At 33.5% G+C, this 27,507-nt stretch overlaps 7 protein-coding genes and 1 long non-coding RNA gene across 9 annotated transcripts; 5 read left to right on the top strand and 3 right to left on the bottom strand.

Annotated features, from left to right (window-relative positions):
* Nucleotides 1-51: 51 nt before the first annotated feature.
* mip40 (Myb-interacting protein 40) lies at nucleotides 52-1,577 on the top strand. Its single transcript, XM_066281506.1, has 5 exons — nucleotides 52-384; nucleotides 531-701; nucleotides 909-1,068; nucleotides 1,235-1,383; nucleotides 1,440-1,577. The coding sequence occupies exons 1-5, from the start codon at nucleotides 200-202 to the stop codon at nucleotides 1,465-1,467; spliced, it is 693 nt and encodes a 230-aa protein (XP_066137603.1). The 5' UTR covers nucleotides 52-199; the 3' UTR covers nucleotides 1,468-1,577.
* LOC136338787 (ankyrin repeat domain-containing protein 13D) lies at nucleotides 1,499-10,766 on the bottom strand. Of its 2 annotated transcripts, none has more exons than XM_066281502.1 (12): nucleotides 10,633-10,766; nucleotides 9,803-9,938; nucleotides 8,745-8,817; nucleotides 8,470-8,567; nucleotides 8,259-8,402; nucleotides 7,422-7,599; nucleotides 7,143-7,368; nucleotides 6,802-7,081; nucleotides 6,580-6,741; nucleotides 6,214-6,317; nucleotides 5,323-5,405; nucleotides 1,499-4,468 (listed from the first exon to the last, which is right to left on the bottom strand). In XM_066281502.1, exons 1-12 carry the CDS (start codon nucleotides 10,729-10,731, stop codon nucleotides 4,273-4,275), a joined length of 1,779 nt encoding a protein of 592 aa, XP_066137599.1. In that variant the 5' UTR covers nucleotides 10,732-10,766; the 3' UTR covers nucleotides 1,499-4,272. The 2 variants fall into 2 exon arrangements, with proteins under 2 accessions (XP_066137599.1, XP_066137598.1); XM_066281501.1 differs by having other exon boundaries at nucleotides 6,574-6,741.
* Nucleotides 10,767-11,583: 817 nt separating this feature from the next.
* On the bottom strand, nucleotides 11,584-12,770 carry LOC136338789 (ras-related protein Rab-28-like). The gene is made up of 5 exons (XM_066281505.1): nucleotides 12,645-12,770; nucleotides 12,394-12,579; nucleotides 12,186-12,324; nucleotides 12,032-12,135; nucleotides 11,584-11,970 (listed from the first exon to the last, which is right to left on the bottom strand). Exons 1-5 carry the CDS (start codon nucleotides 12,717-12,719, stop codon nucleotides 11,740-11,742), a joined length of 735 nt encoding a protein of 244 aa, XP_066137602.1. The 5' UTR covers nucleotides 12,720-12,770; the 3' UTR covers nucleotides 11,584-11,739.
* A 182-nt stretch (nucleotides 12,771-12,952) lies between these two features.
* LOC136338791 (oxytocin-neurophysin 1-like) lies at nucleotides 12,953-13,662 on the top strand. Its single transcript, XM_066281507.1, has 3 exons — nucleotides 12,953-13,114; nucleotides 13,166-13,382; nucleotides 13,431-13,662. The coding sequence occupies exons 1-3, from the start codon at nucleotides 12,953-12,955 to the stop codon at nucleotides 13,550-13,552; spliced, it is 501 nt and encodes a 166-aa protein (XP_066137604.1). The 3' UTR covers nucleotides 13,553-13,662.
* Nucleotides 13,663-15,927: 2,265 nt separating this feature from the next.
* On the top strand, nucleotides 15,928-18,071 carry LOC136350814 (uncharacterized). The gene is made up of 4 exons (XM_066302893.1): nucleotides 15,928-16,049; nucleotides 16,598-16,658; nucleotides 17,389-17,814; nucleotides 17,873-18,071. The coding sequence occupies exons 1-4, from the start codon at nucleotides 16,041-16,043 to the stop codon at nucleotides 17,920-17,922; spliced, it is 546 nt and encodes a 181-aa protein (XP_066158990.1). The 5' UTR covers nucleotides 15,928-16,040; the 3' UTR covers nucleotides 17,923-18,071.
* A 1,222-nt stretch (nucleotides 18,072-19,293) lies between these two features.
* On the top strand, nucleotides 19,294-23,522 carry LOC136338757 (uncharacterized). Its single transcript, XM_066281448.1, has 17 exons — nucleotides 19,294-19,425; nucleotides 19,483-19,522; nucleotides 19,575-19,852; nucleotides 19,910-20,332; nucleotides 20,381-20,557; nucleotides 20,608-20,781; nucleotides 20,966-21,068; nucleotides 21,130-21,267; nucleotides 21,321-21,470; nucleotides 21,524-21,685; nucleotides 21,741-21,935; nucleotides 21,989-22,190; nucleotides 22,242-22,359; nucleotides 22,408-22,541; nucleotides 22,601-22,748; nucleotides 22,895-23,025; nucleotides 23,202-23,522. The coding sequence occupies exons 1-17, from the start codon at nucleotides 19,400-19,402 to the stop codon at nucleotides 23,297-23,299; spliced, it is 2,697 nt and encodes an 898-aa protein (XP_066137545.1). The 5' UTR covers nucleotides 19,294-19,399; the 3' UTR covers nucleotides 23,300-23,522.
* A 5-nt stretch (nucleotides 23,523-23,527) lies between these two features.
* On the bottom strand, nucleotides 23,528-24,624 carry LOC136338760 (uncharacterized). The gene is made up of 3 exons (XR_010732016.1): nucleotides 24,296-24,624; nucleotides 24,055-24,235; nucleotides 23,528-23,708 (listed from the first exon to the last, which is right to left on the bottom strand). It is a non-coding gene; the product is annotated as an uncharacterized lncRNA (long non-coding RNA).
* A 260-nt stretch (nucleotides 24,625-24,884) lies between these two features.
* Nucleotides 24,885-26,800, top strand: LOC136338759 (probable RNA-binding protein 18). Its single transcript, XM_066281450.1, has 3 exons — nucleotides 24,885-25,290; nucleotides 25,604-25,817; nucleotides 25,915-26,800. The coding sequence occupies exons 1-3, from the start codon at nucleotides 25,214-25,216 to the stop codon at nucleotides 26,194-26,196; spliced, it is 573 nt and encodes a 190-aa protein (XP_066137547.1). The 5' UTR covers nucleotides 24,885-25,213; the 3' UTR covers nucleotides 26,197-26,800.
* Nucleotides 26,801-27,507: the final 707 nt, after the last annotated feature.

Raw genomic sequence — 27,507 nt, forward strand, 5'->3', positions numbered from 1 at the left:
AAGTATCGAAAAAAAGGACATAACTATACCGGAGATGACAGATTTCTTTTTTATATTTAACTAGATTTGACAATTGTTTCTGAGGTTCTTTCTTTTGTCGTTAAGACTATAAATTTCAGAATTTAATAGTAATTCTTAAAAATTAGGTATACTTAACATTTATATAAATTCAAGTAGTCTCGCATAGTTGCATTTTATTATGACAAAAAAACGTAGACTTTCAAGTTCTTTGCCGGTGAAGGTTGAGATCAAGGAGGAAAATGTGGGGAATGAATATTTAATGGCTAAAGGCAGATTGAAGGGGGTGCTCAGACAACTTACAGAAAAGTCTTCTGACGATGAGAGTGAGTCCTCAGATGAGGGACAGATCAGGAGAAGAAGAGGGTAAAAATCTAAAATTTCGTTTGTTACGTGCTTGAAGAACTAAGAAATTGTAAAATTCAGTATTCAATTTGTATATTTTTATTTGATATTTTAAATTGTACCATGTCATGACATAGACAAATAGGTATATTAACTTAACGTTACAGGGATAAAAAATCACATAATCAGATAGTGCCCACTCCATACCACCACACCTATGTTATGAAACTATATGATCGAAGTGTAGATTTGGCAAAGTTTGAAGAAGAAACGCCATTATACCCACTTTGTAGAGCGTGGATGGAAAATCAGCCAAAGAACCCTCAGAAGATCATAAAGTAGGCAATCATTAAAAAATGACATGAAAGTTGCAGGGGGTGTCACATTAATTGTCTTAATCCCCCTGCTTGTGCATTGAAAATTATTTAAAAAACTGATTCTGATTTTTTAAAGAAAGTATTTTGACATTTGTAATTAATAATTTTTTGGTATGTACTTTAATTCGTGAACATATTGCATGCATAGTCTTAGTATATTTATGTCAGACGCAGAACATCATCACCAGAGCCTGAAAACTCTTGGGATGAGTCGGAAGTCATAGATGTTAGGAGACTCCCCCCTCCATCAAAAGCCTTTGAAACTAGGATACCTTCACCTTTACCCGAACAGCTTGAACAATCAAAAAACAACATTAATTTGGATTACGTGAGTTTGCTAACACTGCACTTGTAAAGCTGTGAGCCCCAATAAATGCATGCTTGGACGTTCTATATTTTTTTTATAAAGAAGTAATTTTGCAAAGCCACTTTTAGATTGTCAAAATATTTAGTTCTAAGATGCTTTATAATCGTTTCGATTTATTTTTTCGTAGGAAGAATGTCCACCAACTGAAAAAAATACCTTGATACGTAATCATTTGCAAAGATGGGTCAAAGTAAAGAAAAAGTGGATTGAAGCGTCGGCGAAGAACGAGGAGAGGTTTGAAAGTAGCTTTAAGACGCTGCAGACAATTTACAATAAGTAAAGGCTTTTTGTTCGATTTGTTTTTATATAACAAAAATAACTGTTATTTTTAGGGCTCAAGAACACGCAGACGAGTCGTGATTGGAATAAGACAAGTACATCTCTTCAATAATCATTTCTGAAATAAAATATATTAAGAGTAAACAATGTTCTTAGGAATTAAAATATAATAAACAAATAACGTAGCGTTACATATTGTTTAGTTTTCTAAAGGAAAATTACCTAGTTGAACAGGAAAGACAATTTCTGTGCTAGAGAGTCCACACAACTTGGCCCCATATAGAAGGAATATTAGATTATAATAACAAATACTAGCAGTATTAATAATGATTAAGTTAAAGTTAAATATCACAATAATTTACTAAAGTTATAAAATTGCGCTACCGATTAAGTGTAACATGGGCACTGCAATTAATATTGTAATTTATTCAAGTTTAATATTCGTAAGACGAGAATATTTCCAACATTGTAAGAGCTTCTATTGCCAGTGTAGCCTCAAAAGTGATTGTTCATGACATCCTCATAGGAGGAAAAAGTTTTACGAGCATGTGAACATTACTTCACACAATAACGTGTTCGAGTTGACTGAAGATTTTTTTAAGGGTTCTTATTTTTTAGTAAAAATATATATACTGGGTTAGATGAGGTAAGGTAAGTGGTAACGAATCTAATTTTGGGAGTCAGGCTTCCATCTCGAGATTTAGAAATTAAAAGGAAATGTGTTTAAATCTGAAACGATTTGTATTTGCATCGGGCGGAATTATGGACGTTATTCATATATTAATCCTGCTCAACCAAAACTTTAGACAAAACGACAATATACCTGACGTTCTTGTTATATCACTATTTTTATTCGGCATCTACTACATTTTTCAACAAAATAATAATTACTTTAGTAAAAGAAAGTTAGTTCATGTTAGATACATGAAAAATTAATAACTTCAAAGACTAAAATTGGCCTTTCATTTGAACGATAACCTTAATTTAACAATGACAACAGCCACCTATGCAATTGTTGGATGTTTTTAGAGTCTCTCGAATCTTAAGCTGTAAACAATTTATTCGAATATAACCGTTTGTTAAAAACTATGTTTCTTTAATAACCCAACAAGTACAGTAAGGGCAAAAAGTCCTACATAAACTCATTTAAAATTCAGGGGTTGGTTTTTTTAGAAAAATGCTTGGGCTTGTCGATGTTTATTTTTTAATGCTTTTTTTATGGTAAATGCATATCAACCCGGTAGCCTACAAATCAGGTATGACCACCAATTTGTTTTTTTTTCAAATGGAAACCCCAATTTTTATTTCATATTTGGATTCTACGTATGTTTCATACCTAAACTTAATACAGTTGTCAAATTATCTTGTAAAATCGTACCAGACGTATAACTAAAAAAGGCAGTCTTGATTTCTATAACATATCAGTAACCATGGCAATGATTTATCTGGCAGGTTTGTTTACAATTAAATTAAGTGAAACGTAGGGAATAGAGATATATTAATCATGATAGAATGTGGTGATCGGGCCAGGATTCAAAAATGGGTTTGCGAAATGTTTAATGCCAAATATCCTAATCAGCAAATATTGCAATCTGCCGTAAGCAGTGCTGAAAGGAAATTTAGGGAAGCAGAATACGTGAGAGTAATCTCTGAGAATTAAAAAATTTAATATTTTTTTGTTTATTAAAGAAAATTTTTATAAATCAACCCAATAACGATAACGGATAACGTTGGATAACGAAATTGAGAAAATAATCGATTTTGGAGAAAAATATTCCATTGAAAAATACAATTTTCTTGATAATATGATGTAAATTTCTCGATAATTATTAAATTTAGGTATGAACATGTTATATGACACATACGTAAAATTTCATGTCAAATCCAAATAAGAAATAAAAAAATAGTTATTTCACTGGGAAAAACAAAATTGACATCGTACCTGATTTTTGATATACCATAATCATACATGATACATGATGTATACATGTGTTTACCATAAAAAAATATCGCATTAAAAAATAAAAATCGACGGGTCCGACCGTTTTTCTAAAAAGTAAATCCCTGAATTTCAAATGAATTTATACAAAATTTTTTGCTCTCATTGTATATTTAGTTAGTACTCATGTACATCGTAAAATTAATGCCCGATCGAAAATGTACTAAAATGGAGATGGTAGATAATTAACGAGATGGTCAAACAATTATAAGGGTCGATATACTGGCAACATTATCTCAAAGATGATTTCTAAAGGAAATCGTAACACTGGGTAATGCGTTGCAATTATTTCCTAGTTTCTACGGAAACTCATCTAGTAATCTTACCTGGACATTTTTCGGCACTAGCGAACAACACAAATTGAAATACTGGCAGCTTTTCATAGAAGTTAATTTTCACGGGAACCAAGAAACTCACCAAACTACGCAAAATGTCCTGGAAAAGTAACTTATTGTTTTTATTAAAATAAAAATATTTAGCTATGGGTAAACTTGTCAAACTGTTGTTACTTTCGGATGAAACGTTTAAATTATGGTCATCTATTATAATTGGTTTCTTTGTTTCCATGCCAACTCTTCACCCGGGAGAAGTTATCTGTATATCAATAAATTAAAACTTAAACAATTTACTTTACTAGTAAAGCAAAATTTGTTATTTTCGTCAAAAATTGTTTAAATTTTTTTCTCATACTTTGAAAGAATCTCTAATCTTGCCTTCAAATCTAATGCACACCAAATGTGCGTCAATACAGCACTTATAAATACTAATGATTTTATAACAAAAACAGAAGCAATAAAACTCAATATAAACAATATCTCTCAATATTAGAAAATGACACACTTCTTTGTGTTCCTTTTCAATAAACATTAACTGGCGATGATCAGACACTATTTCTCAGTCAAAGATAATTCTAAAGCTTGCTTAAGCAACTTTTCTTCGTCAATTCTACTGCGCTCTGCTTTTTCGCACTCCTCCTTTGAAATCATAAGCGCCCTGTGAAGCTCATAGTCGAAGTCTGAAACGGGGCTATTTTGCCCGTTGGAAGGGGGACCTTGGTATATCTCTAAACTGGCTTGTATTGCTCTACAATGGGAAAATTTTACTGTAACATTCGACCTTACCCGGAAACTTTATTATATCTATCCAACAAATGTCAATTATTAATAAGTAAAACTTTCCCTAAATGGGATTTACTTACGTTAGTTCATCAAGGCAGTTGGTAGTAACTTAAAAACGACTTTCAAAAATGCATTGCTGTCATAATAACAGCAGTCTTATATGAACAAATTTCTTATTTTCGTAACATGCGACATTCGACACTTAAAAGCGAGCAATTAACATGACTAAAAGCTTCTAAATCAACCATAACAAAATCAAGGCAGTTAAATCGACAATGTCAACAGGGTGTACTATTTTTTTTTCCGAACTAATACCGAAACTAAAATTTAGCAATTCCGGAAAATAAAAATATGAACAAAATGATACTACGTTTTACCAAACTTATTCTAAATCGATATTATATTGATGCAATCACAAAGATAAGGTCGTAAATATAGGTGTACAAAAAAAACCAACCACTTGTACATAAGTAAATTGAGGTGAATCAGTATATTTTCACCTAAGGAATTACTACGGTTTTCTTGGACATCCCGTATAACAAAAAAATTATAATAAATAGTTAAAAGGAGTTTTTTCTCAGATGGTTTTTTCTACAAAGTATGGTCCGTTGAGGAGTATGACACACTAAGCCTCTTAAATAAAATAAGAAACGCGAATTAATAGAAACGAAAAAAAAAAAGAAAAAAAAAAACAGAAGTGATACGTAAATGTGTTACGGAAAATTTACATAGTAAGTCGTACGAAAGTGCACAAACGTTAAAAACTAACTTTCCACAGTTCTCAGAATGTTCTTTCGTCGTTGAAAGTATTTAACTTACCTTTGAAGTTCTTTTTCTTCGTAATTTATTGGAGTTTCTGGTCTGGAAGCTTTTTGTCCTCTTAGAGCTTCCCAGACGTCCACCTTAAACAAGAAATAAATTTAGTTAAAAAAAAATTAAATTAAAACACCAAACAAAAATACCGTCAGAATAATTTAGATGTATACATATATATAGTCATAATCATTCTTTACTGGCGAGTTCAAAAATTTAGAGACGAACTGTGGAAACGCTCTCTGGTAATTTTACTGGGACTCTGGTGTCCATTAAAACAAAGTAACGGATTAATCACAAGCTCGAATGTCCGATTTAACAAGAACGTTATTACCAACCTCAGCGGAATCCCATTAACTTGGAATAGAAAAAAAGATAATTTGCTAAGAATTAGTAGACAGCCATAGATAAAACCATCAGAAATTAAACAATTTGGTTAAAGTCTGTTAAAAAATACGGATGTAGTTATTTATGTCACAACTGCAGTAGGTAACTTGTTACAGTAAGAGTCTTTTTACGAACGAGGCGACTCCATGAATTGAGTACTGTAGCAACTCCTAATGAACATGCATTGCATATTATGATAAGATTAATTGATGAAAGATTCCTTTGTGTTCTAAAGCATAACAATGTTTCTTGAAAGTATGGAGAATGACAAATTTTCAAAAAATATCGATAACACGAAACGATAACTGCCAGTATTAAAAATTTTTGTTATTTATTTTATGAATATTTGATTAGTTAGAGGCAAAAAAGGCGAATATAGTAATAGTTCAACTTTTTAATGTGAAACTTAGTAGTGTCCACTATGTTGGAAAGGTTAAAATTTTAAAAATTCTAAAATTTATATATATCAAATTCCAAAAAAATTAAATAAAAAACAACGAAAGGTCTAACCTCTTCGTTTTCAGTTCCCGATTCAATTAAACTTTGTTGAATTGCGAACTGTAACAGATGATCCTCCTCTTCATTGCTATACTGTCTCCTCACATCTGCTCCCGCTAGAAGAAAAATATTTTACAATCTATAGGCAAATAAATGCCTTACCTCTTAAGAGTGATAGTGAATGATTTATCAAGCGTTTTGGCAACTTAGAAAACGTTTTTACATGTTATTTCCTCAAACAACAAACCGTTTAATATGCGGTTCTGTAGTAATTGGGCTTAACCCTACAACTTCATGGAAAAAACATCATCGAAAGCGCGGTAAACAGAAACCGTAAAACAGGAAAAAAAAAAAAATGGTAGTGCACTTTACCATTACCAATCTTGTTGTAATGTAGCGGGCACTGGAACAGTGACTCGTCCAAAACGCAGGCAAGTCTATCTTCCTCTTGAAGCGTAGTAACTTTCGGAACCGGATTGTCTAGTGCGAAAATATTGCCAAAGGTTATTCGTGCGTTCAAGACGTGAAAAAGAGGGATTTCTATGAAAAGAAGTCACGTTTCATTGGAAGTTATAGATTTCAGCTAACATTGGAACTAACCGATTTTAACCGGAAAACCACTGGGCAGTTGCATCTGTATGAAATCCCGCAATTTGGCGAAATGCGAACTAGATATTGCCATCAAATCGACAATAGGCAGTATTTGTTCTGGCAAAGAAAGAGGATACTGCTCACAGAGCCACAAGTTAGCCTTAAATTTTTGGATTTTAATGTTAACTTCTTTAGGCCTGCCGATATCGCGATCACCAAAATCCATCGATGAATCGAAATATTCTTCCGGAGTTATGTTACAAGGATTGGTGTTATGTGAGTACTCTTCCTAAAACAAAAAAAGAGATAACATTTTGTTCTATACCTGTATTAGAGTTGTTCGGGCATACCTTTGGGAATTCGGCAGCTGTTTGAGATGCCCCAACTTCAGCAATACCTAGAAAATTTTGAAGCGGCGTTCGGAGGTTTTTACTTCGAGCCTTGTCGTGTTCAGTCAGATGTTCAGATCGCGTTTTGGTGACTAATTCTACGTTTGAAGCACTAAATACTTTACAATCATACCCATTAACCACTTCGTTCTTGTCCGAACGCCAGCCCCAGATGCCTGCCTTGTTTCTGAAGGGGATTACACAATGAAAACGGGGAAGACGGAATAGGAAACTTTTCACCTTTCAAAACTAATTTTTTCAGTATCTATGTAAGTAGTGACTATAGGATTGGTAAGACGTTGTGATACAGTCTCTTCGTTTGGCAGCAAAATTCCTAACGACTCGTCGGTCGTTTTCAACTCCTCGAAATAGGCCTGTTCTAAATCGTGGTCTACTTCCATCATAGTAGCGCCACCATCTATGTAAATACACAGGTTTTCAGTTAATATGATATAAATGAGTTATTAATTAAATCCGACAAATTAGCAATACATTGCACTAGCTATTGAATGAATCTTAGTCTTTACTGTCAATTTGGCGTGCTCAAGTGAAAGAGGATCGAGAATCAAATTCGACGCTAACCTTTGGAATCTCGTAATCCATAAGAAATATGGGATCGGTTAAATTGTCACAAAGTTGCACAAGCAATGAACCCCTCAACAAAATGTTTTTTTGGGAATTTAAAAATTCTTAACTTTTAAAACCGCATTACAACCATCGAAGCAAATTGTTGGGTTCAAGTCAACATGAACAGTTTCAGATTTGACGATTACTCCAGTGTTTATTTATCATTCAAATAAAGCATATAACTGGGTCTCTATAAATAATCTAGCTTTGTACACGGGAGTTACATACTTTAAAATTAATTTACCCTTTGAGTCGTTTAGGCGGTAGATGTAACTCCGAAATCCCTTAATCTGAGGGCAAAATTCCAGACAATCTTGAAATGAAATTTAAACGTTTTAAAACAACACAATGTGTTTTAGGAACAAATTTCACGATAACTATGATGCATAATAATTGTCGCCCAACCAAATAATTAATATTATTCTGGAATGGCACTAGAGATTTACTTACTTTGACCTTGGAAGATATAGCTTCGATTGCCCCTTTGCCACCTGGTATGATCAAATCCCAACAGCGTTGTGTCTATTCTGACACTAGATCCTTGTTTATACACCTTATAAGTATCACTGGGGCACATTCTTGATACCAACGGCACTAAATATGAAAATAGGATTGTCAAAACCGTTCATTTATTTACAGCATGTTTCATTGAGTGTATTACCCCAACTTGTAAATTCCCATTTCATTTCCACATAAAAATCAGGAGCCTCTTTCAACTTTTGCAACAGATCCGGTATACCTGCCATGCGACTAGTATACCTAAAACAAGTTCTATTTGATACAAATAATTCTCGCAAAAATATGAAAATAATTTAAAAAATTATTCTCTACATAACATACATATATATCACTTCCTATGTAATTAATGGAGTATATTCTTAACCTAATATAAATCTAAATAAAACCACCAAGACAAAGCAAATATTATAAAATTACCTTTGTAAGTCACGCCTCTCAAGAACAATATGTAATAATTCTGGATCACCAGTAGCAACAGCCTCTTGCACAACTAGAATTAAATTGTGGCACGTTAAACATGCGTTTCAAATAAATGAACACATTTCGGGTTACGTTTTTTCTTGTTAGAATAATATTTTCATTATTATAGAATTAGGAAAACAAATTAATCTTTTGCTTACTTAGTGAAGCATTCATGATTTTTGGAGATATGAGTTATATAAATATTCATGATAAAACTGACAGCATTACAAGTTCTTTTCTATTAAGGCACAAAAAAGTAAAACAGAACTTTCTATAATAAATATCTTACCCTAGAAAACCGGATTTTTAATTAATAGTTTTAATTCGATAAGCACTTATTAAAATTATTCTAATTTAGTATAGTTATGTTAATTAAAAAAAAACTTTGTAAGGCATAATTTAAGAATTTGCTAAACTATAATCTATGTTCACATATATAATATGGTGAGTATACATATGTACGTATAATGTGCCTTCTAATTTGTTTTCAAAACAAATGTTAATTGTGGTTAAATACTAATCTGGGACCGTAAATCTCCAAAATTAATGGATAAATACATATCATACACTTAATTATGAGCATTTCCATGTCAGAGTATTTGTCTGAAATTCCTTTCATATTCACACTGTCATCATGTCAATGAAAAACAAACTCATTTAAGTAGGGTCTTAAATATCTAGAAATCTAAATTGGCAGGTTAAACTTTATTTTCATATCCCATAAGGACAATCGCACACAAATTATATGAATTGGCATTTCCCCAATGAGTTTCAGATATACATACACATATGTATATATATATATTTTCAAATTTTTATATGCAAAAAAAAACAAATGAATATATTTGAACTTTAAAACCACAGAATATATACCTCTATTTAAATAATAATATATCGAAGTTGACAAATTGGACTCTTACCAAATTAAAAACTAAAGCAAACCAATTGAATTTTTGTATTTTTGCTTTTCTTCATTGAAAACACATTTAACTTTTTCTAAAATTGAAACTTACCATTCCATCCATTCTTGTTTTCACAATTTACATTGGCCTCATGATTCAATAAGCTTCTAGTTGACTCTAAATGTCCAAGAGTTACAGCTAACATCAAGGCTGTACGACCTCTACTGTCCACTTTTTCTTTATCATGCTGAAATTAGGGTTGTCCTGCTTACTTACTATGTTTAGTTTATGAAAAATTAGTTGGTAATTAAATTTAACTAATAAGTTCCACATCTAAGGTCTAGATTCTGTAATCATTTACATTTAACATTGAGGATATACAGTAATACTGTAAGGAACAAGTTTCAGCGTTTTTTTTCCATTTAAATACTGTCAGAATAGCAATGTTTCTGCCTATGTTTTTTTAAAAGACAAACCTTGTATGTTTTTATAATTTGGTGTGCCTACTTCTTGTGGTTTTAAGAAAATACCCCCCACAAATAATCTACATAGCTGAGTACACAGCCCTTAAAAATTGCAGCATTGACATTGTTATTGGCCAGTAAAGCCAATCATAGAAAAGGACATTCTGACAGGGCCAAGCAGTGATTAGAAAAATATAGATATTGAACAACATTGAATAAAAATTTTGCCACTAAGTTTTACATTAGAAGAAAATGTAGATGTAGTGTCATATTTCGGCAGTGGTGTACACTATACACCTTCATCAAATCCCTTTTGGACAGAGATGTAACCACACTGGTAAGTTTAGATTTAAAGATGTTACTGTTTAAGCCATGTTATAATATTGAATAACTATAAATTAAGTTTTATCTTAGTGATACTAGTAAATAGACAAATTCACAACTCAATAAAACAAGAACTTAAAAGTGGTTCCTTACATTTTGTTCATTCAAAACTTTTTCCAAAAGTTTGTAATCATTATTCCATACAAGCCAATGTAAAGGATACTCTGCCTTAATGTATTCTTCAGAAACCATATTTTCCTGCTTGCCAAGTATTCTGCAGTACTGAGGTAAATAAAAATCAAATCATAATTTGATTTTTCTTTGGAAAACGACTAAAATTTTCTAGGAAAAACCTCTTAAGTGTACCATTCACTATCTTACCGCAGCCATTTGTTTTAATTAATTAGCTTTGTCAACTTCTGTTCGTTTGAAATATTTTGACATACGACAAGTTAACACGGCAGGATATCCAACTTAACTGTATGAAATTACTGAGATTTTTTCTCTTTTTAATTTATTACTTTTTAGCATAGAGCTACTTGCTGTTGTTTTTTGTAGACCGTAGTCTTTTTAGATGCAAGTATTTTTATTGTACACTTTTAGAAAATTATGCGTTAGTCAAAGTTGAAGGTGTCCATATAATTTCATCCCTTGATGTGGAAAGGAAGCATTTCCGACATGTATTCACGCTAACAATATATGTAATATGAATGTTTCGGAAGATCTTTGTCTGATTAACGATAACAATAGACAATTTTTGTTGTATTGCAGTCTCTTCATTATTTGAATAGCGTAAAAGTAAGTTTTTTTTATGTCGACGGTATTATAATTTCTTTACCAAGATCTTCATTGTTAACAGAAAAGCATATTATAGCAATTCGACGTGGTTCTTCGAAATATTCAATATTTTACGAATCTTCCGGTAATACTTAAGAAAAATCGTGACAAATTTAGGAAAGAAACTTAAAATATTTCGAGCACGTGACGTTTGAGAAAAAAAGTAAATGTACATATGTTGTCACAATCTATCTCAAAATATGTTTTCCAAATCCCGTCGAAAGTTAAATAATGAGGCAATTAAAATCGAAAAAATGACGATCGAACTCCAATCGTGATTTTGAGAAACCAGTCTCACATGTCAATTTAATTAATGTTTGTTCGAACAAATGGTAAATATACAATGCCAACCTACACATGTATATGCAGATACTAACAGATATTACAAAATTAGAATTTAAAAAAAATCAAATAAATACAATCTTATTGTATAGCACAAGTTCGGTTTAACTTTAAACCTCTCGACTTCAAAGCAACTTTCTTCATATTATGGTCTTTAGTTTTTTTTGATGAAAATTTTCGCCTACACTGAACTACGGGCGGAGTATAAGGAGTGATTTCTGCCTCTAATATGGGATTCTGTTTGTCCACATCTAAACTATTCAGACGTAGATTAAAATATCTGGCTACCACGTCTGCGAAAGAAAAATTGACCTAGAAAACCATAATATAAGCAAATCTAAATTTCATATAAAGGTCACGACAGGAACATTACATTTTCTCCAGTTTTGGCCGACATCACGTAACTATATAATTTATTTTCGCGGGCAAAATACTTTGCCTCATCAGGCCTAATTATTTTTCTGTGCTCCAAATCACCTAAAAACCTATCCATTTTTTGCATTAGTTCAAAAAGTACAGTATCTTACACTTATTTCCAACTATCACAATGGAAATATGTCTATTTTCACCGTGACGGTACCGCAAGATTTGATCTATCTTTCTCAGCCAAGAAGTAAGCGAATCAAAACTTTTCTTATTAGTCAAATCATAAAGCAGAATAACTATCTAAAAAATATTACACAAAAAGGAATATTATTTTTTAGAGTTTCTTTAATATTATTTGTAAATATTTACGTTTGCTTTGAACAAATATGTTCCTAACATCTGATCGGTACATTCCGACCCGCTAACGTCAGTAATCCGAACAATTATGTCTTTATTTTTGGCCAGTGAAATCCTTTTTACGTAGAAATTGGCTCCGATCGTAGGCACATAGATCCTTGAAAATTCATCGTGGCAATATTTTTTTACCAGATTTGTCTGAAAATTAAAACTTAAACGTTACACCTAAATTAGCAGATCGAAACTGAACCAATTACTGGTACCTTTCCAACGTTTTGCTCACCCAAAACCACCAATTTTAAATGTTTTTCTTTTGAATCCTCTTCAGAGTCCGACATTATTATCCTTAAAAATCAAGGATATTGAGATTCCGCAGAGGTTGCCTGGGCACGATTATTAGCATATCAAAAGTATTTCCTACTCTATCTAAATCTAAAAGCCATGTAAAGATTTAAATGTATATGAAATCGTATGAAATTTGGAAATATAGTAGGCGACAATTGTAAGGTATATAAGATCATGAAATGATGCAATGCACATCACTTCTTGAGGTCTTGGAGAACGTGCAACAATGTCCGGTTCCCTAAAAGTACTCAGAATCATCATAACAGTCTTAACTTATTTAGTATTGATTAATAGCGTTTATGTGTCTGGATGTTTGATAACGAACTGTCCCAGAGGAGGCAAGAGGTCCGGCAAGTTTGGAGCCATGGAGAATTCCAATATGAAACAAGTACGTAATTCAAGTCTCGATATTTATCGAGCCTATTTTCTCGTTTGATAGGTACACCAGTGTATATCTTGTGGACCCGGTGGAACAGGTCAGTGTTTCGGACCGAAAATTTGCTGTGGGCCTTTCGGATGTCTCCTGGGAACTCCAGAGACCATTCGATGTCAACGTGACGGAATGTTTCATGAATTGGAACCCTGCATAGCCGGAACGGCGAATTGCAAAAAGAACACCGGGAGATGTGCTACGGATGGAATGTGCTGCAGTCAAGGTATAACATTTATGATAATTTCATTATGGAGATAGTGTGATTTTGTAGATTCCTGTCATGTGGATAGGGAGTGTTTATCGGAAGATAAAAAATTGCTTAAAACAGGGCTGTCTCCGATAGAACTCTTCAACATTTTGAATTATCAACCTGAAAGTTTCATGGAAAAATGAGAAATTTGAACACTAGGGCTGTGGATCTTCGATATTTTGATTAAAACATTTTAAAAACACAAATGTAAACTAATGAAAAATAAACTAAGAGCGAGTAAGATTTCAACGTATACCTCAGTATGTCAATTTTTAATAGATTTTGATCACCATTATTTACCTACATACAAATGACTAACACAATTTTCGAAATTATACTTAAGGTTCAACCCAATGTTCGTTTTACATAATACCGATAGAATAATTTTCCGTACAACTTGGAATGAACGTTACGAGGTTGTAATAAAAGAACTAATCGTTAGATGCGGTCCAGTCGAAATGTCCGATAAAAGTGTCAAGGCGATAAAATATGGGACAATACAAACATTTGCGGTGATTAAGTTCATGCGAATGAATCGAAAATTGCGTTTCAATATTAAAATAGGTAATTAAGAAAAAAAAAACGAAGTAGTCTCTTGAAGATTGTGTGCGAAAAAAAATTATTCGAATTTCCATTGAGTCATCTACTCCTTTCGTAAATATTAGAAACGGAAGATTGGTAATTTTTATCCCAGAATTTGTATTTGTCGTTCTTTTCACCGAATCAGAAAAGACCGTGTTAGTGTTAATAAGTTTTATAAGTAAAAATTTTGGGAGAATCTAGTGTTTGTTATTCCAACTCATTATTAATCCGAATATTATTAGTAAAGCCGGAACTTTTAGCAAATATGCGGTCCGTAACGTTCGTGGCAAAGTTATTTCAAATATAAAGATGTTCTTTTTTATAACTCGAAAAAGAATTTCCGGAGCTGTAAAAAATACGAGATCGTCTGTGAAGTTCTGCAATTTCGAATTAAAAAAGAAAATGCCGCTTCGAAATCTGAAAAAGTCAAGTTTTGAGCATGGTTTTCAAAAACAATTTTATTTTGCTTGTGATCAAAGTAGGAGGGAGATGACCCTTTATGGTACGTCAAACTTCTAATAATAAACAAAATATTTGTAACAATAAATAAACTAATAATTGTGTGTTATTTTGTTCGAACAACTCACAGCTGTATCATTATTATCATTTGTTCAGTGACTCGCACCTTTTAAAAAGGCAGATTGTAAGGTTTTTTTAGGTATTTTTTTACTGATATCGATACCTAAAGGATTCAACCGGGTGATAGCACGAGAAACCAGATATTCGAAATACGAAATAAGCTAATAATTGAGTGTATCATACAATCTTAATAGCGTTTTCAATTTTCATAATAACAATATGGTATTTTCTTAAATAAGAATTTTAAAATCCCAAGAAATGTATGGTACTAATAATTTATTTCCACTATCAACTTTCTGAACGAGATATCCAAATTTTTTATAAAAAAAATATATATTTTTTTATTTTTAAAACATAATTATACTTAATTATTATGTTTTACAATTCAACATTAAAAGAAAATTATACCCATGTACTGTTCAAAATACATATTGTTATTAACAGATTTTTAATATAATTGATTCAGTTTACATGACGATTTGCCTACTAGTCTAGATTTTAACTTAGGTTTTAAGTGTTAAAACGTATGTGCTAAAAAGTAACCGAATGGCAAACTTTCAGTATTTAAAAATCATTTTAGTTCAGATATAGCGAAATAATAATTAGTGCAAATGACTAGCTAAAGTTGCTTATTACCAATCTAAAACTGAGGATTATTAAAATTATATTAAAAGTGGAAAGATAATAAGGTTTAAGTTCCAAATATATGGCTATCACACAGAAGTAGTAGTTAAATAATAAATCTGGTACTTCTATTACACTTTATTTGCAAATTTCAATTTTTCAATTTTATTCGTATTCATTATACCTACTTCCGCGTAAATGCTAAAAATTCTAAACTTACTTTATTTGCCTTCAAAATATACGCCAATTTTTATTTAATTAAATGAGCAATTCAATAAATTAAAAGGAGCAGATTCTAGTCTATAATAAAAAATTATAATGTTAAATAGCTAATTTTTTCCTTACTTGAGACAATCAAACCATATGAAAAAAGTAACAAAACAATTTACTGAACTTTTTCTCTTTTCCGGTTTAAGTACTACGTGAAGATATCTGGAACTCATGTTATGAGTGAAATTTTTCCTTCCTATTCTATTACCATTACATAATATGCTATCGGGTAGCATATTACACAATACTATTTGAGGAATTAAAATCCATATATATATAATGGGTTGTACAACTATACAATGCATCCATTCTCTTTAAATTGGAAAAAATACCAACGCACACGAAAGAGATTGAATAACAGATCTTCCATCACAGTTTATTAACATTGGTCTTGAACTGCTTAATCCGCTTTGCGAGAGAAAGGCTTTCTTTCAGATCATTCGGACCCACCTAATCCCCTTCTTTCTTCATAGGATCTGATACAATCACTTGCGCTATAAAAGATGGTGGTCAGGAAGTAAGTTTCTAGTTTACATACTTCAATTTCACCAGTGCAATTTTTTCGAGGAGAGAATTATGTTGAGGGTGAGTATTTAGTTTAATTTGAGAATGCCACTCGAAGGGGCAATGAAAAAGAAGTCGTTTCCATGAAGAAAAAAATATGGTTTTAAGTCGAATTTGCCGACTACTGAAAACAAATGTCTGTGAAAAGGGCTATTCTACAGTAATGATTTATTTAATATTGAGAGGAAAGACTGCATATCATGAATTTTTTTTTAATGATTCGAAGCTCAGTTTTTTCTGCTGGGTAATTTGGTTCTGGCGCGTTTGGAGATTTTTTTGTTATTAAGACCATGTCGGTTTTACTATAAAATTGCTCTAATTTGCTGTGGATCCAGCACAAGTTGGTTTCATATATTAATATTATAAAAAACCTTTCGTTATTAAAAAAACTGTTTAATTCTGTTTAAGGGGATTGATTTAACTTTTAAATTGTGTTGTTGATATTAGTGTTAGGTTTTATTACGTTTAATTTGCTCAAATTGTTAAAATCAGTTACTTTTTAATTTCCATAATTTTCCGTGTGTTCGCAAAATTTGGAATTTTTGGATTGAACTTTCTTTCGATTTCAGTTCATCGTGTTTGGTGCCCTACTTACCAAGGGATTGTGCAGGCCTGGAATTGTTGAAACATGTAAGTACCGATCTTGTTCAATGTCATTTTATTCAATTTTATATTACATTTATTAAACAACAAAATATGCTAAAACTATTGCTAATTTAGCTGCATATTGACGCAATATTCGCTCGATATCAAACCGACCAAAAACAAGAGCAAGTCCTTATTATTCGCATAATCGCGCCGTTATGCATAATGATGTAAATTTGTCCCCAATATCCTAATTTTCCTGTGTATTAATGTCAACAATGTATGTAGTTATATAACGCTGTTTAATAACCCCGGAAAAGTGAATGTATTAACGAGATCGTCACATTAACGTTGCGCCTGGGCTACTGAGATACAATTAATATTTCTTTTAGGAAATGTTGATGATCGATTTCACTTCCTCTCTTTTAATCTCGATGGACATTCTCTAGTGAAAAGGTTCAGTTCATAATTAAACTATCTCTTTATTCGGAATTCCCTTGTGCTGCGTATGCTTTCATTAACACGTTTATCAGACAGTACATTGTTAGAAAACCAATTAAGCATTTACAGGCAAGTTTCTTAAAATTTAATTGGATTCAATTGGAAAAGAATTGCTGGTGATAAAATGACAAGAAGAACGCTAAGAAAAAAAATCCACAATAATTAAATTCGTGTATAACTCCCAACCCTCTTTGGAAATTGCTTGATTTATTAGATCGTTGAATCTCTGAGCCTTCAATTGTTTTCCCTGACTCACTTCCTCTCTTGACTACAGCGTATGGTGGCGGGGATGAAGACGACCATGGCCTCAGCCTCGCCAGCCTCGCCTTGAGCGGAGCAAGTCATGGTCTCGGCGACAGTAGTCTTGGTAGTGGAGGAGAAACTCTCTCACTTGGAAGTGGTGGTGGTGGTGGATGGTCAGGTGGTCATGGAGGCTGGTCCAGTGGAGGCGGATCCAGCGGTGGTGTTTCCTCGGACGGAGATTTCCATCACGGAGTGAGCATCGTGGGAGGAGGTGGCGGCCAACAGGGCCAAACCATCGACTTAACCAACCAGGGTGACGGACATCACGGACCTTTCGGAGGCAGCTTCGTGGCGTCTAGCAAGTATTCTGCTGGAGGACATGGCGGAGGGGGCTCGTCTGATGGTGGATACGGAGTGCATGAGGGAGGCTTCGAGGGACATTATAGTGACGTCTTAGGTAAGTTGAATTTGCACGTGTTTTGGCTGTAAGTTGGGAAATTCGTTTGGTCTTTCAGGCGCAAGCGATGATGGATCTTCAGGAGGATACGAACATGAATTGCATTAAAAGGACTGATTTATCTTCAACTGTTGCAGCATCTTATTCGGGACTTGAAAGTGCTTGCTAACTAACGCAGACTGCCCTTGTAAATATTATTTTTACTTTTTTGTTAATTAATTTTATACGTTGTTTTTATAAAAAATTAAAAACTGGTTGACAAATTATGAGTTTCGCTTCACTCCATCTCTAGTTCAAATCAGTACTGTGTCCATTAAGATTCTAAATCAGAACAGTGATTAAGGTTGAAAGGAGAAATTGGGTGACATAAAAAGCTGCATTAATCACTGGGGTGCAAGAAACAGTTACGGGATGTAGCAATGCCGTGACAACTTGGAATTACAAATTTGCATTTAAGAGTTTTCCCATGAGACGATTTAAGGTTTGAAAGGTGAAAGTTATCGAATACAGAAGTTAAACGGGTACCTCCAAGTCATCTACTAGTCATCGTACTTTTCTCTAAACGATTTTCATGTCATAGCTCTTCTTCTTCATTATTTTCGTCCTTTCCTTTTTTCGTTTCAACTTCAACTCATTGTATATGAATCTTTGTACAGTCCGAATGAGTCAATAGTTAAGCATTTATTATTAACTTTGAAAAATATATTTTTTACATAATTAACAAATGTAATGATCTTCTACATTTTAAAAATAGAGTTTTTGTGCAAATATGTGAGAAATTATACAATCATAACCGCTAAGGCAGATTTAAAAGTAGGTCGTATCCACAGGCACGCGACACGATTACAATGGAGAGGTATAAATCGGCCAGAATAAAGTTTAAATGTGTGTTATACTCCTTACTAAGTTCTTCTCCCCATGTAAGTAAGCCCTAAAAAGTTACATTATCAAAATTATGAGAAAATCTTGATATTATAGTGAACCTTAATTCTTCATGACCTTGTTTATTTTTTGACATTAATGGTCAGAATAAATTACATCAAAATTAATATATGAAGGGATACATTAGTATGTGCAACGCTTTTCGTTAAATCCTATTAATAGTATCTCCTTTATTGAGATTGGTAAAAATAGTGGCGCACATACAGCTCTAAAGTTCCGTGTTCCGTTGATCTCCAAACGATTCTCAGGTGGGGTTCCCTTTCGTAAGGTTGATGCCTTTGTATTTTACTTAGTACAGTTTCTCAAAGGTCTCATACAATAAAAACACTATAGAAGATATGGGCAGCTACTTCACAGACACTTTTGTGATTTCGTCTTCTCATATAATATTTACATGACTAATAAATTCATATCAAAGCTTCGGCCATAGTAGGTCTACTTTACACACTTCTTCCAGCTCCCCGTTCCAGCGCTCGTACATCTAACATGCAATTTTGACGTTCTCTATCGATCACCATTCTCAAAATCCAAGTTTTGCATCAGTTCAAATTTTGCGCTCTTTGCGGATATGAAATCCCTCATCGTGCCTTCCATTTTCTGCATCATTTCCATTAATTTCTCTTCCCAAACCTCATAAGTATTCATGGACAAGAAAGTATGCTTAAAAGAGTAAGTTCTAGGATAAAGTTTTGAAACTGTGGTATATCAGGTTTATTTGTTTTTTAGTGGACATACCACCCAAGGAATGTTCAAGACACTTTTTATGGTAAGCGCTTCCTCAGATGTTAAATAAAAAAGACGAGATGATCTTATCGTAGTTCCTTTCTCATCACAAGTTAATCAAAACAGCTGATATGCTCCGCGAAGAATTGGGCTATGGCGAAGTGAACCTCGAGGAATTTCCTAGCACCTCATTGTTATTAGTCAGATGTGAATGTTCCCGGAACCAAATTTTTCAAATTGAAACTCAAAGCACTGCTAGATGCAGTCAGAAAAGTGACTGCCTCGACGGTCCTTTTCAAGGGGAACCTTTTCAAGATGATGCGCGGATATTTTACGTGTGCGAGCACAGCAACAAGGACAATCAAGTTGAGAAGTAATTACCGGTATCATAATCAATAATAAATAATAAGAAATAAGTATTTGTTCAAAGAAATTGCACAAGGGACCATCAGTCAACCGTTGATGTCTTCCCACGTTACAAAGCCAAAGAATTGAAGTCGAAATTCAGCCAACTTCAGGTTGAACATCATAAGTTGATAGAAGTCACGAGTGAACTAACCACAGCTCTCCAAATAAACCTCATCAGCCAAACGAAGAATATCAACTCAGTTCTGGAACAATGCAAAACCATTTATCCAAGCCTTTTTCACGCAAATCGGCATTCAATTATCTCTCCTGAGAGTCGTTCCCAAACTCCCTCGTCACAGTACAGAAACAAAATTGATAATAAAAATAAAAATGAACCTCAAAATACCATGAGTGATGTTCACAAAGATACAGGATTAGAAAGGAAATTTGAGGTTTTCCATGTGGATGTTAAGGAGCCTGTCAACACGAAGCGCAAACGTGCTAAGTGAGCATAAAGCAGTAAGAAAATTCAAAGAATATTTTCCAATTTCAGTTATAGAACTTCTGAGTCTTCCGAAATACAACCTCAGCTTGAGTCTCAGCATAACAATAACGTCAATTTGAATCTGGAAAAAGTGAGAAGCAAGTTTCAATTAAATGGTCTTTTAACCCCGGAAACTGTTCGATTTGTATTAGAGAGTGTTTTTGAACGAATTTTTCAAATTGAAAAGTATTAAAATTGTGATAGAAATTTTCAGAAACTTTAAAATTTCATATTAGGGTCAAAGAACAGGCAGTAAATGTCCACGAGGACAATAAATCCATGGGGCAACCCCTAACTAGAGGCGAGGTGGAAAGAATCGTGGGGGATGTTCTAGATGAGGCCATCAATTCATCTACCACCGATGAAGCGGAAGAAAAAGAGTCTTTGAGGGAAGAGTTATCTACGCCTAGGTATAGTTAATGGATATAGCTTGTAAGTTCGTTAAGTTATGAAGTGAAATTATATAACGAGGTAACATAAGCCTTAACGTAACGTAAGATATAACATATGACGTAACGTAAGACGTAACATAAGACGTTACTTTATGACTTACGTTACGCTACCTTTAATTATCTATCACAAATCTCTTTTCAGAAACTTAAACAATCTAGAATGCCTAGATTATTCCAAGTTGAAATGTGACTTAATTCACGGGAATAATGAGAGGAAGACTCAAATTCTGCAAGCTTTAAGATGGGTTTGTATTTGAATCATTTCAATCTCTTCAAGTATAACACTAAATAAATCTTTTTCTAAAGAAAATAACTACAAATCACGAATCATCCAGAACAAAAGTGCTGGATTCTTATGTGTCCAACGATATCCTGGATTTGTTTTCCGACATTAGCATTCCTGAGAGATTGTTATTAGGGGATGACTCAGATAATTATGTGCAAGTAAATCGTTAACTATTTATTAGAAATTTTTGCTTTATAGTGATTTTTCGCAGGAATCTTTCTATAGGCTCATCAATACTCTCGCCTCTTTAAAACAAGGAAGAGACTACCTAACCTTAGACGAACGTTTACTGAAAATAGTGCTCATTAAAAAAGTCAAGGATGTGAGAAACTTGCCAGGAACAGCTACCCGGAACGTGCTTGTGAGTATTAATGAGAGCTAACTGCCTCTTAATGCTGAAAATTTAAATTAAAGATTGCTAGCATGCAAAAGCTCTCCATTAAAAAGCAATGCCGAGTTGAAATGGTCAAAAATGGACTATTTGAAGTAATCGTGGATTACATGGACGAATTTTATGAGAACCTACCAAAGTATTGCCTGGTGTGCTGCTCGGCATTGCTGATGAATTTGTGTTTGGTTAGTATGAGAATTTTTATGCTGTGAAAACGATTGATTTCTTCTTGATCATAAGGTAAACGAGGCGAAAATTAGTGCCACTAAGAATGCGATGAAGGTGGTGAGGTTGCTGAGGAAGTTTTTGGAAAGCGAAAGCGAGGCATGTCTTCCATACATCAACGGAGTCATGTTAAGCCTTTTCGAAAAGAGCGAAATAGTCGATGAGGCCAACCGTCAGGCGCTGGATAAACTTATGGTAAAGATTTTCCAGGTGATGTCCAGATGAGGTAAAGGGCTCAGAAATACTGGAGCAGATAATTTCAGGCAACACACAATGTGGACGTAAAAAAAAATTTGGGTTTCATCCTCCAATCGCGGTTAGCCGGAGGAAGCGCTTTTCATGAGGACCGCGATAAAGATGGTGATAATGAAGAGGTTGATCTTTTGGAAGCCAATCTAGATCAAGACAATCTTGTCGCCCAACTTCCTTCTGGAGACGTCCTTTTGCAGACATATTTAAATTATGGTTAGTCAATTGGAAAATCTTGAGGAAATCTTATATTGCGATCTTTTCCAGAAAACCCTCAGACTTCTTTACCATTGAATAATTTAATAAGTGGATCCCCGCCCTTAAGGAGCTTGTTCAACGAGGAATCTAAACGATTCGAGATATCCGCGACTACGAATCCAAGAAGGTAATTGAGATCAACTTAATTCTTTCATGAATTAAAATTTCTTTACAGGTTCATGTTGGGTTTACAAAACTCAATAAGGAGCAACGTTAGAACCACGACCTTTAGACGGTATTCTAGGGGTTGTAGCCAATATCCTGTGACTCCCTTGTGCTACATGGAGAATTGTCAGAAATTGCAGAAAGGTAAATACTACTGAGTTCTTAAGCATTATTCAGCTCAAAGCCACATCGCTTTAATTCAGACAGCAATGCTCAATGCTCATGCTCTAAATGTGTTCCTGGACAAAGCAGGTATTCATGTGGCTGCTATGACGCGATTTGTAAAGATATTGCTGAGAATGGGGACAATTTGGTGAATGTGAATGTTGAAGATGGCGAATCAAACATAAGGTATTTGCTTTTTGGTAATTTGTGGCACGTTATCCTGAATGGCTCCAAAGAACGGTTACACCCCGAAAGCTTCCTGCAATTTCAGTAATAAATTGTGTTCATTATTTTAAAAATATAATATTCTAAATGTCTTTTTTTGGTCTAAGCCACGGTAAATCACTAGACAGTACCATCACCAACGCAGATCGTCAGTCTGCTGCCGAAGAATGTCATGTCGAAAGTGAACGTCTTGTTAATATTTATAACAACATAGGCCCAATTATAACAAACAAACAAGGTTGGTGTATTTTTAATTTGCCTAAAGCATAATTTATAGTAAGTAGTATTAAATGCTCTAGGAAGTGCATCCAAACCTACACTTTTTCTTTATTTGCGTTTAATAGTAATTGAATATTTATTACAATTCATGTTAGAATGAGTAATTCTAGAGGAAAATTACGTATTATTTTTTAGGTGGTAGGACTGGAAGTGGTTGCAAAGTTTGCGGGGAGAAACGCTGTGAATGTGCATTTGATCCTCGACCTAAGCTATGTCGAACGCCAACATTATAAATTTTAGTATTAATATATTTTTTAATTTTTTATAATAATTTTTGTTTCCTACTATTATTCAATTTGCTTTTTTTCTAACTTTTTAAAATTTTATTTCATTTTTTTTAATAAAATGCAATTAAAGGAGTGATACAGAGAGAACTTAAAAGTCCCCTTTTTCAGTTTTGAAGGAGTTTATCTCGCTACGCAATGTAGGAGCTTTATAATAACATTTAAATTAAAGACGGATTCATAGCTCAGAAAGTATCTGTATTTTAATATGATCAGTATAATTCTACATCGTTTGATATCTTAGTTTAGTTCTATTAAATACGCGTATAAGAGAGAGCACATCTCGTCAATTGGAAGAGAATACGGCCGATCCTTCTTCAGTTCGGGTGTCACATGTGGTCAATTGCTTTATTTCGGACTGAAAAATAAATTAAAAAATTTGTAGAATGTGGATTTTATTTCGATGAGAGTTTTCGCAAAGTGTGCCATAAAAATAACTAAAATTGAAAAATTTGAAAATCCAAGATGGAGCCCGTAAGAAAGAACAAAGCTGATGATGATTATTGAAAATCGAAACCTCGGAATTCAAAATGACAACACCACCATATTTAAGCTCCAGAAGTGGAGATTCTGTATATTTATATGCGCGTATGTTTTGTACAGGTCGGGGTCACGATTTATTTGGAAAATATCCCGAATTTTGATTTTAACATACGACATTCCAGGATTACGCAGATGTCCTTCGATAGGAGAAAACTACTTACCAATAGATATTGACAAATACCGTTAGCTGATAACCGGTAGTAAACTTCCGGCACTGATACAACCGTCGAGTGAGGGCTTCGCTTACCACCAGCTCCATCCCAATTCCTGGAAAAAGTTACTTGCGAAGAACATTGACACACCAACAACAGGACGATTATTGAGAGAACTATCACCAGAAGCCTGGAAGCAAATAATACTTTAATAATACCAGTTCGAGTCTTTCTCAGGCGAGCTGAATACCTGATACTCTTGATCATTGCGGCTTATTCTGGCTTTTCTTCGGACGGAGATTTCTATCGCGACTGTATCCAGGGACTCACAACTCCTGCTTTTATATTCCAAGATGCCCACAATACTTCCACATCAACCGACATCAGACTATTTAGTTAGACAAGAATTATCAAAGGAGGAAGATTTTTTACGCATCGAAGAGCTCCCAATTCCCAGGGTTTGATTTATTGAGTCTGAAACTTCTGGTTTGTCATGCATATTTATGTTCGTTCGGTAATGCGGATTCTAAAATTTGTATTTCCCTTTTTCATTTTATTTCGGACTTATCTCATGGATTTAAATACGAGATGGGTATAGAAATTGACTTTGATGATAATGGAGCTCGAGGTAAATGGATTCAAGTTCATTTGAATGATGGAAATGTAAATTTAATTCACTAAATTGGATATCAATAGATGAAGTTTCATATGAATATTATTTTTAACTCAAAATTAACATTACTGACAATTGGAACATCTTGCGAATTATGTGGGCATACTTTTCACTCCTGAACATAATAAACGTTGAGACTGTCAATTTCGAGTCTCCCTCAATTGTTTTTCCCTTCCGTCGAGTCTAATGCCATTAACTTTGTTATGTTATTAAAAAAATATATAATTTTTATTTAAATTTCAATTCTTTTAGGCACAGAATTTAAATAACTCCACAAATTCCAAAGCTGATTCATAGATTTTTTCCTTGTTGTATTGGATTTGTGTTGATTCACTTCCAAACTATATATGAAATCTTAAAATATCGACGCCTTTAATCTGGATACAGATTAAAAGAGTGCTCCTATTGGGGAGCAGGGTGTTTAGATTAAAATCTGTAATTTCAGTATTGAAAAGTTCTTTAAGATTGGGGAACATTAGCAAATTTGAAGGCCTAATGGGAGACACTGGAATCAAAGTCATTCCAGCGGATCGGAAATTGTGGATTGGAAATTTAGACCCACGAATTACTGAGTAAGTATTGTAAAAGCTTGTGCCTAATATAAATGACAAAATACATAAATGTAAAGCTCATTCTTTGTGATCAAAACATTAAGGCCCATGCATTTCAATACAAATTAAGTTATTGAGCCTGATCCTCATAGATTTCCATTACAAATAAAGGACCTGAACAAATGGGCCTAAATGGCAAGCATGCCTGATAGCAATGTATTTTATATGAGAAATTTTGAGATTTACCTTACTTTACTGTTAACAGAAAGAGGTACAAATACTACTAGGCCGTATATCAGTGTGATAAATTAACACAAGCTTTTCCTTTTTATTGGTACCAACTTTTGAAACTCATACAAACCTATGGTGCAATCGAGAAGTTTGACCTAATCTTTCACCGTGTGGGTCCTTTAGCTGGACTGCCTCGAGGATATGCCTTTGTAACTTATGTTAAATGTGACGACGCCTGCCGTGCTAAGAATGGTCTAAATGGAAGAGTAATGGGTCAAAAGAAGTTAAATGTTACTTGGGCTCATAGTGCTAATTTGGTTAGTGGGTGCCTAAAAGTATAAATATTTTGTTAGTACTTTTAATGTTCTTTAACAAACAAAAGAAAGCTATCTCATATTTAACAATGTTTTATAGGATTCCAACGTGTATGAAAAAACCAAACCATCCATCACAATACCAGCTCTTGCTTTGGCAAAAGAACCTAAAAAAGCAGACAAAATGACACAAATTCAGGCCATAGAAGCAAAACTGAAATTGATGGAACACAAAGAAGATGAGTTAAAAATCAATGACTCAATAGCAACAAAAGTTCCTGTGATCCAACAATTCCAGTTCAATAAGGATAAAATTAGTAAACCACAGCCAACTTACAGATCTCATATCAGACATAAAAAGCCTTATACAAAGAGGAAATAGAAAGTAATTGTAGATTTGTGTGAAATTGTGGATCCATTTCAGTTTATTTGTTTTAATGCATATTTATTCTTCCACATTGTCTTATTTATTATTACTGTTTTTTACTAACTTTTCTGATTTTAATACTCACTATAGGTGCCATTTTATATAATTATAATAATCACATTTTCTCAGGTCTAACTGATTGTTCTACCTTTAGAACATGGTTAAAATTATATGGATTTGTCAAAATGGATTAATATATATATAATAACTGATAATAACACAGGTGAGAATGTAACCATCATTCTGTAATTTGTATAAGATGTGTACAGGGTGTCCCACTAAGGTCGATTGGTACCTACAATACAGTGATTAATTACATACCAAAAATTGGGAATACTGTTTTTTCATCATCCAGTAGACTCGTAAGAAACCCCTTTGTAGATATTTAGACTAAACAATGCGAAATAATGTATTATTCTGTATAGAAAATTGACGTTATAGTAGATTTAGAATCTCACCAGTAACCGGTAGCCTTTAACTCAAGAGTACCTTGTAATGCTTCCAAGCACCAAAGATTGAATTGTATTTCTACAAATATAAATATACTAAATTTAACGAAGACGCGGTGTGCAAACCTTTTCTATTATTCCCATTTTCGCGTCTTTTAGAAATAGTACAGATTGAAATTAAACCATCTGTGATTAGACCTTTACGTGTTCTTTTCATTCCCCAGCTCACCCCCTTTTTCATTCCAAGTGGGCCTACTCGTCCACAAAACGGCCCTTCTTTGTTATAAAATTTCTCCCGCACCAAAGAAACGGTACCGAAATTGTTGTGGCTAAGACCTGGCCACTTATTGCATATCTCCAGGAAATCACACCTGAAGTGGTGAGTACACAACTGCAACTTGGAATATGATAGAGGGATGAAAGGTGAACCCAAACACACATTATACTTTTAGGTTCTTTTCCTCTTATTAAAATAGTTTTTGTTTATAACAACGAGCCACTATACAATAAAAACTACACTTCCATACGGCTTATATTTAAGTCCTGAAACATTATAATGGCATAACACAAGAGTTATTTACAAGTCCAGTAGGTGACTTATTTTAGTACGAGTGTTTTACTACTGGATTTGGAAAAAATTAACGAGTTCTAACACCCACCTAATGGACGTGTATCGTATTTTATTTCATACTGCCTCTTAATTTACACAGCGATTTTGGTTCCAAAGCGAAACAATGTTTTTTGATAATATGGCGAAGACATACATCTACATTTATCACTCTAGCGCAGGCAAACGCATTTGCTATTGCATAAATAT

Source organism: Euwallacea fornicatus, chromosome 4, assembly GCF_040115645.1.
Source record: "Euwallacea fornicatus isolate EFF26 chromosome 4, ASM4011564v1, whole genome shotgun sequence".
NCBI lineage: Eukaryota > Metazoa > Arthropoda > Insecta > Coleoptera > Curculionidae > Euwallacea > Euwallacea fornicatus.